The 17,048-nt window shown below is 46.1% G+C and overlaps 1 protein-coding gene across 7 annotated transcripts in view; it reads right to left on the bottom strand.

Moving 5' to 3' along the window:
* utrn (utrophin) overlaps positions 1 to 17,048 on the bottom strand; it is a 254,571-nt gene that overhangs the window by 91,016 nt on the left and 146,507 nt on the right. For 5 of the 7 annotated variants that reach the window (XM_080791556.1, XM_080791557.1, XM_080791555.1 and 2 more), the window contains 2 exons: positions 8,497 to 8,511; positions 1,824 to 1,996 (listed from right to left, as the gene is read on the bottom strand). In XM_080791556.1, the coding sequence (XP_080647682.1) occupies positions 1,824 to 1,996; positions 8,497 to 8,511 (188 nt within the window). Of the gene's footprint in view, positions 1 to 1,823; positions 1,997 to 6,603; positions 8,067 to 8,496; positions 8,512 to 17,048 lie in introns of those variants that run through there. The other 2 variants (XM_080791560.1, XM_080791561.1) reach the window with 2 other exon arrangements.

The raw sequence follows: 17,048 nt of genomic DNA, 5'->3' as shown, positions 1-17,048 counted from the left end.
GTTACAACATGCACACCCCCCCAGGGTCCCAACAGACCTTGAGATACATGTGAGAGTCATGCTTCCGTCAGCAATAAGACGCGTTTCATGACATCAATAAGAAATGTCGGTCTTTCATGAAATCAATGCTGTGTGTAGCTTCCAGACAATAGTCTAAGACAGCTGGGTCCCAAAGTGGGGTCCGGGGACGCCCAGGGGTCCTTGAGGGAGTTCCAGGGGGTCCCCACTCCCAGCAAAATGATAGTTTGGAACCAAATGGACCCTGGTCTGTACACGAGTCCATTTGGTTACATTTGTATACACTCTCAAGAGTTAAATTAACATTGATTTTACAATATAAATTGGGGGGGGGGCAAGAGATAGAAATGCCATTGAATGGGGGGTCCTTGAACTTAAACGGGTTGAGAATCACTGCTGGAGCTGTAGAAATCTTCTCTTATGGGGGGGTCCCTGGCATATCTTTTCAAAGGGGGGTCCGTGGGCTAATTAGTGTTAATGTGGGGGTCCTTGACATGAAGAAGCCTGCTCTATAAGATACCTTTTACAATGTGATGGTGTCGACACTACACTACACTGTTGGCCTTTAACAACAACACCTATATACAGTACAGCACAGCACGTCGTAATGAATTGCATTTTTAGAGCACTTTCTAAGTACTCAAAGCACCGTACAATGGTTCATTCATTCATTCATACATTGGGAGGTGATGCGGCAGGCACACACACACACACACACACACACACACACACACACACACACACACACACACACACACACACACACACACACACACACACACACACACACACACAATCGAGGTGGCAAGCGAGGCATCGGTCGACTCATTGGTAGGCAATGCACAGTAGGGTTCAGTGTCTTGCCCAAGGACACTTTGACATGTGGACAGGAGGAGGAGGAGGAGCCGGGATTCGAACCGCCGACCCGCGGATCATTGGACGACATGCTCTGGCCTCCTGAGCCACAGCGTTGTTGCTCATTCTCAGCAGTAGAGTGGTGAGAAACACCTGCGCCCCGCGTAGATGTTGATTTGGCCTTGTGGTACTCCGCTACTAGTTTCAAACAAAGAACTGTAGTATTGATTCATGACGCGTGCATGTATTGGAAAACATGCACTGACTCTCAACATCTCTCTCTCTCTCTCTCTCTCTCTCTCTCTCAATATCCGTTTGGTTTCTAAACTAACTTTAAGATGTATTTATTCATGGATGTTTCCGTTTTTGACAACAGACTATGACTTGACTTATGACGGACCCAACAGTTTATGGCACAATGCTGCATCATGTGTATTTCTATGTTGACGCTGCTATTGGTTTGATTCTGGGCATCGCAGTTCTAACAAACAACAGAGCTACCATGAGGTGTGAGTGACACCAAAAAGACTACAATTAATGTTACACAGCATGACTTTAACCCATTCTGGGCGGGGAACCCCTTTTGGCGTTTTAAACATCATGTTATAATTTAGCTATTGAAAAATAGCAGATCTACAAGCTCATAGCGCGCCACCGAGTGGCGCGCTACGAGCTTGTAGGTCTGCTATTTTTTAAAAGTCGTGAAAATGTGGCGCAAATCTTTGAATATATATTTCAGAGCGAACATTTTTAACTAAAATATTGGCTTCTGGGGGTTCCCTGGAACTATACATATTTTGAGATGGGGGTCCGTGGCCCAATAGAGATAATTCCGGGGGTCCTTGACATGAAAAAGGTTGAGCACCACTGACATAGAAACATGTTAGGATCTTTAGTACAGCAGTAGAGCGCCCATAGGGTTCAGGCGGGTCTGATTTCTAGGTACTGACCGGATGTTGGCCGACTTGGTCTTCAGGTCGCTCCAGCGCTGGTTCATGTCGTCCAGTCTGTGCTGGAGGAACACGGCCTCCTCGGAGCTGCCCAGCGCCTTGACCATCTTGGACTTGTTCCCGTCCACGCTCTTGTAGATGTCATTGTGGGCGTCGATCTCGGCCTGGATGTCCTGGAGAGAGAAAGGCGCAAAAGACAAGAGGACTGTATAAAAATCGGACCGTTATCTCTCAAACAACTGCGGTCAGAGCAGACGACGGCGTGATTGTGACGGTAGTTGAGTTTGGAAAAATAAATGGCGGGGGGGGAGTTTTGTATAGGCAGTCACAGCTGATTATCAGTGAAAAGAGGATGATGGGAGCTGCGGTGCGTTACCTTTCAGGAAATGGAACTACATTTATTTTAAAAATAGTGTAGATCGGGCTATATTCACTACTTTTGTGTAGAAGTAGTGCATTCACCTAAGTCAGTATAGTGCATTCACCCCTCCCCGCCCATCTCCCCCACCACAATACAATAACCTTAATAATAGAGAAAATACATCATGAATAAATACTGAAACCAGATATAATCATTAAGGAAAGTTTATGTTTATGTAAACTCTAAATGTCCATTTTCCAGCCATTCCTCCATTCAGTTTGAGAAAAATAAATAATTTAGGGACCCCCCCAAAATAGTTTCGGGACCCCCAGAGGGGTCGCGGCCACCAGGTTGAGAACCCCTGACCTAAGAGAGGACAAAACATTCAAGGATTGAGTTTTCTTCCCCGACAGCCACCGACAGGTTACGGAGAGGGCAAAGGAGAGGTTGGCGTTTCCCTAAAAAAAAAGTGTTCTCTCTGCACTTTTGGAGGATGTAAGTAAAACCAATATTATTCTTCAAAGTCATTGTCTGGAACTGACTGGAACATCCCCCACTACCACCACCACCACCAGTACATCCAGTAACAACTCCCTATAAGCAGTACAATGTGATGGAATGAGATGCTGGGGTGAGGGGTCTCTCTCAGTCTCTCTCCACTAAACTCAAGTACACTGTTCGGCTCAGGCTGTGATTACAGGGTGACACGTGCAATATGGATGTCGACGCTATATAGCTCTTCTGTCTCAGCGTGTGTCTGTGTGGTTCTGTGTGTGGATGAGCTGATAGAGGGGGATCCACACACACCGGCGCAAACAAACAAAGCCATGTGAACCAGCGTGTCCCGAGTCAGATATGTCTATGTGTAGAGTACGCATAATGTACTGTATGTATATGCATGCATGTTCCCACAGTATAATGTACTGTATTATGGATGTGCATGGGAACGAGTGAGCACCTCAAGAGACAGTTCTATTACGTGGCCACGTCTAAAGGAGGCTTGGGGTGTTTGTGTGGACAGAACCACGAGGGAGACTGTGATGCACGGCAAGTATATCCGGTCCAATGTTTTATTTTTAGACGTGTGATACCACTTTGTTTCTCTCTCTCTCTCTCTCTCTCCTGTGTTCAGCAGCATTTTCAGCACACAAAGTACACCCAGAGGGGTGTTTAAAGCATTATGTTATACTTGAGTTATTGAAAAATAGCAGATCTACAAGCTCATAGCGCAGCACCGAGTGCCATGCTACAAGCTTGTAGATCTGCAATTGTTTTAATAATCCCTGGAACAACATTATTTTCAGATGGGGGTCGGCGGCCAATTACATATATTTTTGGGGGGTCCTTGACATGAAAATGTTTGAGTTGATTTAGAAGGCATTTGTAGAATCATCCTCAGGACTAAATAGGTTAAAACCACCGAGACTGGATACAAATGTACCCGGGCCTATAGAGCGTCGCAGTCCCGCCCCCTCGAGAGACCCGGAAAAGATTTATTTAAAGACGTTGACGCAACTCTTGTCGTGACAAATCATGACAATAAACACAATGTTTTGGGCCAAACAAAGAATTTGAAAGTAGAAAAAAACGGCAGGTTTGTCACGACTCGAGTTGGCTTCGTGCGACGCTTAAAAGGTCTTTAAATAAATACTTTTTGAAATGTCTATGAGGGAAAATGCATTGGGATTCATTTCCTGGGCCTGGCGTTGTCATGAAAGGGGGGCGGGACTGAGACGCTCTATAGTACCATTTGGGGTATGACATTTCTACACTCGTTAGTACACCTGTTTTCACAGCATTCTAAACCACACATTGGTGTCACACGTCACATGGGATGAGCGACGGTGGCAGGCGGTGGCATGTGACTGCCTTTAACAACGTTAAACTCCCTTGGCAACCGATTAACTTGTCCCAGACGGGCATTCAGGGACGACGACGACAACAACACAAGAAACAAAACCTGTCTGCTCAGCCGCCAGGCGATGCAGCTGGGTTTCGTTTTGTATAACCGAACAGCCGGCAGACATTGTTTCGCAAAAAAAGGATTCAGGACTACAGTATGAATGGCCCCCGCTGCCGAGACGGTCGAGGTTAACAGTCGACACGCTGGCTCGCTTTGACAGCTTACACAAATCCACCGCTATACAGAAAAGGTCATGGGACAGATGGAGAGACAAGCACGGGGAGAGGAGGAGAGAGACAGAGAGACAGAGAGAGAGAGAGAGAGAGAGAGAGAGAGAGTGTATAAAGAGAACATTACATGTTGTCCCTGAATTATATGGCGCTATTCCAGCGCATTGCTCTCGACTTTCACTGTCGAGCGGTGACACACCGTCTCCTTGTGTCTGTACCCATGTATGTGTGTCTATTCGAGTACAACCTTTGACCCTTTTTCCATTTTTGCTTCCTATATGATGAATTCCTGTTCTGTTCTTTAGCTACATGGAAGTGTCTATTTGTATGTCTCTAAATGTTTTGATGAATTGAACAATGTGGACCCTGTTGTAAACGAGTTTAATGCTTAATTGGGTCGTCCACTCACAGCTAACAGTCTTTGTATTGAGTTTGTGCTTGAAATGTACTGTAATTCTGCAAACTGTTAATAGATATTTCAATCACTCAAACAAACCCCTGCAGATCATTGGGGTCGCATTCCGGCGCGCGCGCATACACACACTCACAGTGCTAGACTCCAAAGACCGCCGACTGATCACTCTCTCTTTCACACAGACTCACACGCCGTCAAACAGACACACAGAGGCATACATTCATGTATCAACGCTTCCATTTAAATCCCACAGAACCCACTGAAAGACTACTTTGACACAGAAGCGTATGCCGAGAGGTAAGCACACACTGACGCGAGGTAGCTACTACAGAACGCCGACTGATAACTCTCTTTTTCACACACACACACACACACGCCTGTGTCCCCCACCGTGCACCAGCCACATGTTTTATTCATGGCGCTTCAGATGAAAACGCTTTCACACGGAAACATCACAATGACAGAGTGTCAGTCGACGAGGTACAGGTTTGATGCACAGCCTGACGAACAATGGGACGTTAAGGATGCCAATCATCAGCTGTTCCAAGTCGACACGCTGAATAAAAGATACGCTAAAAGATAAAACACTTTTTAGGTTTTCTTTTCTTTAGCCTCACGCCTAATGAGGAGACCGGAGACACTGTGGATGCGCAGGAATGTGTGCGCACACACACACACACACACACACACACACACACACACACACACACACACACACACACACACACACACACACACACACACACACACACACACACACACACACACACACACACACACACACACACACACACACCTAAGTCGCGGAAAGTGGGAAGCTTTTTTAAGATTCAATCAGTTTTCTAAATGAATTCTTTGTTATAAACACGGGATGCTTTCAATTATTCCTGTTATGAAGGGAAAATACTATCACACACACACACACACACACACACAGTATATAATGGGATTCGGAATGGATTCCATACACAGAGTAATGAGCAGTGGAGAGATTGGTTGGCTCTGGTCTGGTTGGAGAAAAACGGCAGAATGTGACTGTGAGTGTCACCCACGGGGGACTGACTTTAATCCCACTGGATTCTTTTTTTTGGGCTTGGTTTGGTCTGCACTGCAGGCAGCAATGAGTATAGCTCCGAGCCATGCTCTGCCTCTGCCAAGGTGCCCACACAGTACGATACTGTACAGACAGTATGAACACACACACACACACACACACACACGAGAGCAAACATTTTGTACTTGAACTGGAACAATGCTTTATAGCCTGCCTAGAGACATAGTGCGCCCAGGGTTTAAAGGTATCATCCAACACGCGTATAACGTGTATGAAGTACCACTGTGCAGTTAGCATGCATTATCATCATCAGCACATACAACTATCTGGACAGCTTGCCAACATGAGACCCTTTCCCATTTTACGATAAACGTGCAACAAAAAAAAAAACGATCCCTGAGAAAGAAAAAAAAGGACAGGAATGTCTTCCCTCTAACCCCGACACATTTTCGGAAGACAATTATACGATAAAGGCTCGGAGTGACAAAGCGTGTCCTGTTCTGTGCTATACGCGCCTAAGTTTCCAGATTTTAAATGGGCCTCCCTCTCCCTGCATGGCAGCACTCTTTAATAAACCAGCGGCACAGGCCAGAACAGATTCATTCCATTTTAATGAGTCCAATAATGACTGCACAGAAGTCATGAAGTCCACCACGCTACTCGACACCACGGAGCGAGAGAGAGAGAGAGAATGAAACGTCTCCCCCCGCTACGCGTCGCGCGTCTTTGTTTTGCCGTTTTTGCGTAAAAAACATTTGTTCGGCAGACGTAAGCCGCCTCGCTTCGTACGGTTCCAAGTGGTATCTAGTATATATACCTGCTCAAAATTCCCCAGCAGCTGCTGCAAACTGAAGTTTAAGCCAATCATGTTCGAGTAATGTGGCCCGGCTCCTCCCACTCGCTCCGGCCCCACTACATCCTCTTTATGAGGTCGTGCGTGTCAAAGGGCAAGCAGGGGTCAGCGTGGACGGGGGCGGAGTCCTCCGGCGCAGGGCAAAAAGCAACGGGCTCAGGAGGTCAAGGTCAGGGCTCAGGAGGTCAAGGTCAAATCCTGCGTTCGAACGACGACAGACGATCCCCGGCGGCGGAGTCGAACCGGAGCAAAACGCGGCTTCTTCTTTTGCGAGGAGGTCAAATCCGGGTCGCGGTCCCCAAACGGGCGGTGAAACACATGACGCCTCACACAGCCCTCGGCGGCGACTGTGCGCGGACTGCGCGCTCGCTCGCCAAAACCGACCACATGGCAGCAGCATCCTCCTGGAGGCAGCGACTCAGGCCGAGGGAAGCGACAGGTAGCGCACGCTCATGCTTGGAAGTCGACGGGCCTCTGTGACATGCAGGTTATAAGGTGGTCGCTTTCCCCTTAGGAAGCTGACCGGGCAGGCGGGGTCAGAGACGGGAGCTCCCCGAGACCAGGAATGGGTGCTCCCAAGATGAGAGGAAAAACCTGGAGTTGGAAAGACGGACTGGAGAGAGTGAGAGCGCTAACAGTTGGTCAGTCCTTGAGGAACAGCAGCAGCAGACTGATGTAAAAGTGAACAGTTTTTTTCATTTTCTTTACGCCCACTTCTCCATGCTTCCCTTACTCCACTTCCCCCCCTCGGGGCATGGAGGAAGACGTTTACACGCCGTCCCGAAAAAAAGGTCCAACCCAGGGCAGGGCAGGGCAGGAGCGTTTGTTATCAATTACCCAGATAAACAGCACTCTGTCCCTTGCCAGTCACACACACTCTCTCACACAGCTTGGTGGAGAGACGTCCTGCACAAAGAGGCACATGGTCTAGCCTCTCATTCCTCTCTCAGTGAAAGGAAAACACACATGCACACGCGGACGCTGAGAGAGAGACAGAGCTGCCCCAGTATTTCCTCCAACCAACCAACCCCCCCCCCAGCCTGGTTTCGCCCCCCCCCCCCACCAACCCTTCCTAATCACCGTCTCAGTCGGGCCAGTTATAGCTGAAGAATGCCTCCTTTTTTTCCCTTCTCCTCCTGGAACCTCAGCCTCCTGCGCCACATGTGTGTGTGCGCGCGCGAGAAGGGCGGCTGCTGTGTCGCAGTATACCCGGCCAGCAGGTCGCGGGCGGGCTCTCCTCACAACGCTGGAGCTTTGCCCCCGCTGTAGTTCCTATAGGACGAGACGGTGGGTCCTTCTTTTCCTGGGTTCACTTCCTTCTTTCCTGACGAGTTGACGAAACTTTGTCGGGAGTTGGTGTTTTCGTCTTTCGTCTGCCAGACCCCTGCGGACACTCGAACTCTTGGGTAGCCTCTCTCTCTCTGTCTCTCTCTCTCTCTCTCTCTCTCTCACTCTGTTGCTCTCTCTTCTTCCCCTCTCTCTACCTCTGGTCACAGGCTCCACTCTTTCACACAGCTGTTTATTATTTTAATCAGTATCCTCCCTTTCCCTTCCCCTCCTTTCTCTCTCCCTCTTTTCTAAACACTAAACTAGGTTGACGCACGCACGCACCCACGCACGCACACACACACACACACGCACGCACGCACTTCCTGAGGCCTGCATTGATAGATATGAGGGGGTGTGGGGGGGGAACGAGTGCCAGAGAAATAGACAGAGAAGACACTTTAGGAGATAGATGGAGAGGAGGAAGGTGGAGAAACAGGATGGATTTCGGAGGTTGCATGAAAAACACTGGGTGAGAGATGGGAAGGGCAAACAAGTGTCCATGCAGTACACGTCAATAGAACACACTACCTGTCTGGCTGAAGGCTGACCAAGACATGTGGCGTTCACGTGAAGCGGGGGAGAGAGAGGGGGAGAGAGAAGCAGAGAGAGGCATAATCAGTACCAGAGAGAGAGAGAGGCACTATGCATTCAAATAAAGGTTTCCCTTGAAAAAAAGTTTGACTTCTAAACCCCAACTCCCCGAGAAGTGCCGTATATGCGACAACACAATGCAGTTCAGCTTCATAATCCACAGTCTAGGCATGCCCACCCAGCGCCATCGGTATTGCATTAAGAGCACTATGACACCTAAGAGGAGAATGCTTTGAAGTCCATGAAGGAGAGGGTGGGGGGGCTACAAGCCATGTTTGGGTACAGATCGTTGGCCCTATATGCGTTTGAGTGTGGGGTCCCAGCTTCAAAATGCATTCCATATAGAGAACACATGTGTATGTTTACCGTGTGTGTGTGTGTGTGTGTGTGTGTGTGTGTGTGTGTATGTGTGCTCGTGCGTGTGTGCAAGGGGCATAGGCGGCATTCTGAACAGAAGGTTAGACATGTGGTGTGCGTCAACGTGTCACGCGTCAGATGGCTGTCGACACTCTGCAATACAATGAACGCTGCATATTCATAACCCAGACGCTTTGAAGTGTGTTCCCCCCCCAATGTTTACATATGCCGTATGCCTGGAAAAACAGCACTTTCTGAAGAACGCCGACTGTGAATGTATATATACGCCAGTCGAGTTGAGTATAGCCTGGAAACCAGACGAATCTGCCACACAGGGCGATTTTTAAAAATCATAATCTCTGGGGAAATTGGTCTTGGCACTCCTCAGTTTAATTACATTTCACTCACCCCAGAGTTGTGGGTGACCAATCCACTACTATCCACTACAAAGGGAGACTTTTCTTTTTTTTGCTGGGAAGTTGGAATCCGTCTGTAACCGGTGCCCCTTAAATGAATCTTTCACAGCAAAGTTCCAGACTCATTTCTATGCAGTGATATGAGTCTGGCCACGCACGCCGGGGCTAGGAAATGAGTACATTTCAAATATTGTAAAAGCGTGACAACTTTTAGAACATTTGGAAAGCCAGAAGAAATGGCATTTGGCTTTAGTTTTATTTTGTCTTCACTTAATTCACTTTGAAAATGGGTCAAGCGATTTGGGATTATGGGTGCACTAAAGCCTGATGTAAAGCCTGACTTAGATGCTAATGCTAATGTTGGTAGCTCAACGTTCGACTTGTAGATCAGCTATTTGTTGGTGTACGAGACGATGCCCAAGTATAACTCGAAGAGACTGCCAGAGAAGAAAACAGACCTCTACGGAAATACACACACACCCACACACACACACACACACACACACACACACACACACACACACACACACACACACACACACACACACACACACACACACACACACACACACACACACACACACAGAGAGAGAGAGAAAGAGAGTTGGGTGCAGGAGGTAAACATTAGGCCACATTACTGTAGCTAAAAGGATTAGGGACCATTACAGGGGAAAGAATGCAGAGCTGCTAAGAAGGGAAAAGCGAATGAGAGGAAGACCAAACACGATGATGATGACGAGGACTGACAGAGGAAGAAGAGAGAGAGAGAGAGAGAGAGAGAGAGAGAGAGAGAGAGAGAGAGAGAGAGAGAGAGAGGAGCTGAATCTCATCCAAACACAGTGAAATACAGTAGCACGGACTGTCAATTCCGTACGTCCACGCCTAGAAACCCCCCAAATCCTATTACCTATTACCCGACTACTGTTTTGACTGCGACCGAGGTGTGGCTTTCACTAGTATTGTATGCATTGCACATAATTGCCGATCCATGCTATATAGAGGTTATGCACGCGACATCCTCATCAAACCAGGTTTGCAGGAATGCCTATATACTGAGTGGCAAAAAACGACTTTCTGGTCTTGACAGCCCAAACGTCCACACAGAAAAGTCATGTCTGATTGCATTAAACAACGTTAAACAATGTTAAACTCACTTTGCATGTTGCTTTGCCAGTCGAAGTGCCATTCACTTTAAGCATGCGCATACGTTTTGAACTCAACTCTTTGCTTCTGGAAGGTCCCTGGAACTGGAAATACAGATAATTCTTGACATGAAAAAAGTAGAGCACCACTGACTAAACAAAACGTTTAGCATTTAGAAGCCCTTTTTGGGGGGAAATGGGCCTCAGGTCTAAATGTATTATACATAATGCCTTTCCACCACTGCTAAAAGGCCAGACCAATCCTATAAAAGAGACATGGCCTCCCACCACGCTCACACTTCCACTAAACAGTGGATTACAGCTGCTATTCCAGGCCAACTGAAGCCAACAGAGCAGAACAATAACAGACAGTCAAGCCGGATTTACACGTAGTTGTGTGTGCCAGTATATCGCACACCAGAAACAGGCCATGTGCAGCACAAGCTATATAGCCGAGCTTGTAGATCTGCCGTTCTTTGTTTCGACACGGGGCGCGCGAGAAAGAATGATGATCAGTGACAAAGACAGAAGGTGAGTGAGACAGAGAGGAAGATGGGAAGTGACTTTTTTTTGCCATTTTTTCAACAAAAAAAATAATATATATATACTGAATATTTGTATACGCTTTCCCTTGCGTGAGATTGGGTTTACGCGACATTGGTCGACAGCAGCGCGGAGCTGCTGACGCGCTGCACTTTTTGGGGGTGTGAAACAGAGTTTGGTTGAGGGGGAATGTGCTGATCTTACTGTGCTGTTTTTTTTTGTTGGCGTCACGCTTTGAGCAATGAAGGAAAGGAGGAAACTGATAACCCATTTTTGACCTGAGATCAGATTCTAAAAAAATGTCTTCTACATCCTGACAGTTTTCTGAAAAAGCTATGTTTCTGTGTGTCAGTCGTTCTTCGATTTAAAATAAATAGCAGACATACAAGCTCGTAGCGCGCCACTCGGTGGCGCACTATATGAGCTTGTAGATCTGCTATTTTTTAATAGCTAAAGCATAACACAATGCTGACACCAAAAGGGGTTCCCGCCCAAAGCGGGTTAATGTGATTCCACTATTGCGTGACTTTTGCCTGCCTAAGACTTTACTGCATAACTTGTGCTGGATGTGGCGTTGTGCATACAGTATGTATTGGTACCAACATCAATACAGTATATGGAATTGCATCCAACGACACCAACATATTTAAGGTTTTGGGTCTGAGAGGCTAGAACTCACCAAATGGTGGTCCGTGGGCTCAAATGCCGAACAAATAATGGACCTCGGCATGAATTCTAATCCAGTCACAAGCAACTTGTATACGCACGCTTATATGAACAACAAGACACACTTTGGCTGGGCGGATAGATTGTATACGATCTGTGCCAAAATGAGCTACAGTAGCATAACATTCTGAATGCACTGAAATAAGAAAAATGTTTTGATGCTGCACGTTTTACGTCACTTGACAACAAGAGCAGCCAATGGCCTCACTAGTTGACTTGTGTATATACATTTGAGTTGTAGGGTTGAAATTATTCATAATGTATTAAAAATTAAATTACAGTAGTAACTTGTAAGCCAAGGAGAATCGGGCACAAGCATCGCCCGGGGGCGTTGGCCCATCACATAAGTAGACGCCTCATGCCAAAGACAACAACTCAGCCATATTATAAGCTTAGTTCAGCATAACGTTTGATCAAACCTCCACGTGAACACTCTGCATGGCGATTTGTGTTTCAGAGGACGAGCTCACATGCTCCCATGAACGAGGATTAGACCATGGAAGACCTGGAACGGTGATGTGATTTGAACCACTTTACATCTGCAATGTCTCAACAGCTAAAGTTTTAAAATGATGGTTAAACACATAGCAGATACAAGCTCATATAGCGAGTGAGCTCGTGAGCTTGTAGATCTGCTATATTTTGAAAACTCGTGTGCAAATCTTTGAATATAACACATATCTTCGCTTCCGGATGGATCCTGGAACATCATATTTCAAGATGGGGGTCAGCGGCCAAATAGATATCAATTCTGGGGGTCCTTGACATGAAAAGGTTTGAGGACCACTGACATAAAAACATAATTTTTTTCAGAAAACTAAGAATTTAAGAAGACATTTGTAGAATGTGTAGAATCTTAATGGCTTGATGTAAGGAGATGAGGGGGCGAGTGTGAAAGAGAAAAAGGCCAACATAGTGAACACTAAATCCTTTGTCGACTATACGTTTTTTCACTGACGAAAAGTAAATGGAAACTAAATGAAAACTAAGCTATGGTGACTAAAACTAAGACTAAATACTGTATATTGACAATTTCGTCAACAAATAAGAACTAGACTAAAATGTTAGGGTGGACTAGTGGACAAGAGATCTAGTACAAGTCATTTTACACTTGGTTGCATGCTGAAAATAGCCGATCTACAAGCTCACAGTCAGATCGGCTATTTTCAACGAGTGTAAAATCAGTCATTGCGACGGCATCAAGGCCCGCCGAAATACATTTTAGTCGACTAAATCAACTGTAGATTTAGTCGACTATACAATCTTATGATATTTAGTCAACTAAAACTAGACTAACACAAAAACATTCCAGGTGACTAAAATGTGACTAAAAGGAAATGAAAACTATTCATTCATAGACTAAAACTAAAATAACTAAAGTAGCAGCGCTGTGCACGGTATCAGACAGCCATCACACACACCAACATTCCACAATAATCATTCTCAGCGTCTCCCCTCTGGCAAGTGAGATCACTTCCTGTACCCCAGGTTATCACTGGCACACCTCTTCCTGTTAGTAGAGGGACAACGCCTGGGTGGAGAAATGAAGAGTGTGATCTGTGTGAGCGTGTGTGTGTGTGTGGGGGGGCACGAGCGCTAACATGCGAGAGAGACAAGAGACAAGTGCTTCCGCACAGACAACAGAAATATGAAACTGTAAAATGGGTAAATGGGGCATTTATATAGTGCTTTTATCAAAAGCGCTTTACATAGATTGTGTGATTGCGTTTGCCGACGGCGGAGGAAACCGTATTGTAAGGCAACAACCTGCACATCGGGAGCAATTAGGGGTTCAGAGTCTTGCTCAAGGGCACTTCGACACCAACTCAACAGTTCCCATACGGCTGCGATATCGGCCACTCTACCCCTGAGCCACTGCCGCCCCTGTAAAACTCTGTGTACACAGTGAGCTCTTGTTCTGTGTGTGTTACTGTAGTGCCGAGCACTTGATAAATGTATCCTACTGATTCAAATGAGCGGGACGGGCTGTGCTGTATCAGTACTTTGCACTTGAGGCAATTACGCAGAACGGTCAATAGCGGAAATGTTCGCTGTCGGGCTAGAAACCTCTTATCTCACATATATCTTTGTTACTACGGATACTACATTACAGATCTACCGATCTATATCCCTTAGATCTGCAATGTTTGTAACTAAAACAATATTTTAATCTTGAAAAGTAGCGGTTTTGGACATTATGAGGATTCCCAACGCGACTGCAACTATAGTTATCCCTAGCAATGAGAGTCTGGAGTTCGCAAAACAAAACAAAAACAAACAACTACAGTACACTATAATAGCGATCTATCAGGTTGGCAGGGGGGGTGAATGGAGAGTGATTGATTGACAGAATAGAATTCCGCATAATCTGCATAGTTTGAGGCCTATACTCTCTCTATTGTACATCTCAAGAGTTGGTATATAACAACCCCCATTTTTTAATATGTCTTTAGGTTGCTTCTGTATGAAACTGCATCTGAGCAATGCTTGCTTTCTCAGGGTCAAAACTGTCAGATGCAATGCTAAAATAACCACACGTAAAAAGTAGTAAAGCCATGTCTTTAGTGCTGAAGCATAAGGTCAGGCACGCAAATCCTACTATAATTGCGCCACGTCTCTGCGTGTCTGTCTGCGTGCGCGTGTGTACGGTTGTAATGCACGTAACTCGAGAACCGTTCGACCCACAGACTTCACATTCGACACACGCGTTCCACACCCCCACAGGGAGTGCAGTGCCCGGTATCGAGTCGGTCGGACCGACGGTTCTCCAGAACTAAACTCACCACCGAGAGCCGTGCAACGGTCTACAAGCTACAGGTCCGCAGTGTCATGGAGTACGCCTCACTCACTTGGACGAGTGCCCCACCGAGTCACCGACACATCTTGGTCTGCTGGACAATATTCAGAGGAAGGCCCTCAAAATAATTGGAGTTGACCAAGACACTGCCAGTACGACACTTTTCATCGACAGCCTTAGCCACAGAAGACACGTTGCCGCCGCTACAGTCCTGTACAAAATGCACCCCCCCCCACTGCCCTAGGGACCTCCAGGACATGCTCCCTCCACCGTACACCAGACGGCGAAACACCCGCCGATGCACAGCCACACCAGAACATGCTCTCGACCCCCCAGGCTCCAAAACACGGACATTGGACAGAACTTTTCTCCACACTGCTGTTCACGTGTGGAACAGCCTACCAGAGCATGTAGTGGACTCCATCACAGACAACGGCCTTCAAGCCTTTAAACGCAGAGCTCACAGATATCTCCTGACCACCCCTCACACTGACTGTTGAGCTGCAGTGAACCATTTGATTGGCCAATGGATATGTATCTTACTATGTATTACTTGGCTATTGTTCACAATTGCATCTAATAAAAAAACCAAAAAAAAACACAAACGGCTCTGTTCAGGCTCTGCCAGTGGGCCTAATCAGCCTAAGTCCCCTCACCTGTGCAATTCCCTCTGCCTCAGCCAATTGATTGCCATGGCAACCCCAGGCCCACACCTCTGCAAATTGATTACTTAAACCAGTACACTTTTCACAGTCAGTATGCACTATGCACTCTTCAGGCACAGGCAGACAGACAGATACAGAGATCTCCATATACAGTATGGGCACAAAAGGGACACACACAGATAGTTAAAACGGATGCTATGACAAGTTGACAACGGGTATTATTAGGTTCCCAAGTTGGTGCCAAATGACTAGACAGGTCTAGTCATCTAAATAAGAAGAATACCACTATACTCTCTAGTAAAGGCCGTTTAGTATGTTTACTTGTTTCTTTTCGTTATTATTCCTCAACAAGAAATGTAGTCATCTGCAGTAGGCAATTAAACCCTAGTGAAGAAATGAAGAAACTCGTCAGAACCAGCAGCTATACAGTTTATACAAAAATATAATACATCCAAGAAGTTGATGCTGTATCATTATCTAGCCAATAAGTACTGTACAGTGGAGTTCTGTAAGTGAGGTTGAGATAATTTATCATGAACACGGAACGGGCCAGAGCACGCCTGTCCCCAAGTCCCAACACTCTGCAGGCATTTCCACCCACTACCCAAAGGACATCGTGTACATTCAACATAATGCTTTATTCCTGTAGAAAGTTTCCTCTCCTCAAAGCAAAGTTTATTAATAATTGAAATATTCGGGGCCAATGTTTTGACAGCGTGCTGCCATTGTTAGGGTATAAAAACAGGCTGAACAGAAGCATGTCTCGAGATGACAAGGCTTCTCCATTTTCTTAAGAGACGCCGCGCCGATATGAAAGTGGTCTGACATCCATGTATTGACAGCAGCCTTCCGCCAATATGACAGTTTGGGGTCAGATGATGGATGCCTGCACAGCTGGGGATCAATAATGGAGTCATTCCGCGGCAAATTGTCTCCAATCATGGGCATAACACGCTACTCTGTACAATTAGCTCCCCATTAGCCCATTACGACCTGAGCAACGGACGCATCTGTGTCGCTTTAGCTTTTAACCACTTTGATCATCATTTTAAACTTTAGCTGTCGATAGACAAGATCATAGCACGGCACAGAGTGCTTGTAGATGTGCTATATTTGGAGAAAAAAAAAAGTGTGTGCAAATCTTTGAATATATATACACGGTGTTCTTTCACTGGCTCCCTGGCAAAACGTATAGTTTTTTGGGGGTCCCTGACATGAAATAGTTTGAGCACCACTGACATAGAAACATAGGTTTTTCAGAAGACGGTCATGGTTTATGGTTTGTATAGAATCTGATCTCAGGTCTGAATGGGTTAGGGAAACTCATCTGGAATGCTGTTACACAGTACGCCTTTAGCCTCATAGTCCAAACCAATAATGAGCTAGTGATTTTTGCAGGGCCTTCTGTTGTCTAGGTGACATTTACAAAGATAACCGTAGGGCAGATCGAGGCGAAATGATGAGTCGACTCGCATGTGGATTTTAAATAGGTCAGAAGGGTGTATTATCACAATTCATTATCTGCACGGCTTTTCTAAGAATCTTCAGAATGTCCTCCAACTGCACTCCGCAATCCTACATTTTCTACCCTGAGCAGGATCAAGTGATTACCCACATTACAACACAGCGCCAATACATGCTAGCAGAGCTGTTTTGATCTCAAAATGGAAAACTATAATTCTCAGGAAACGTGGAGTTTTTTAATGTATTAATAACGATAACAACAACAAAAAGATGGTGAAATGATGTGAAACCTCGCAGAGGGCTGCCATTCTGTTCCCCAGAGCCTTGGTGGGTGGAACACACAGACATTAAAAGAACAAAAGACCCCCATAATCACGAT

Source organism: Protomyctophum bolini (genome assembly GCF_963924005.1).
Source record: "Protomyctophum bolini genome assembly, chromosome: 19".
Lineage (NCBI taxonomy): Eukaryota > Metazoa > Chordata > Actinopteri > Myctophiformes > Myctophidae > Protomyctophum > Protomyctophum bolini.
Note: the sequence above shows the minus strand (reverse complement) of the source record. Positions and strands in the feature narration are given on the sequence as shown.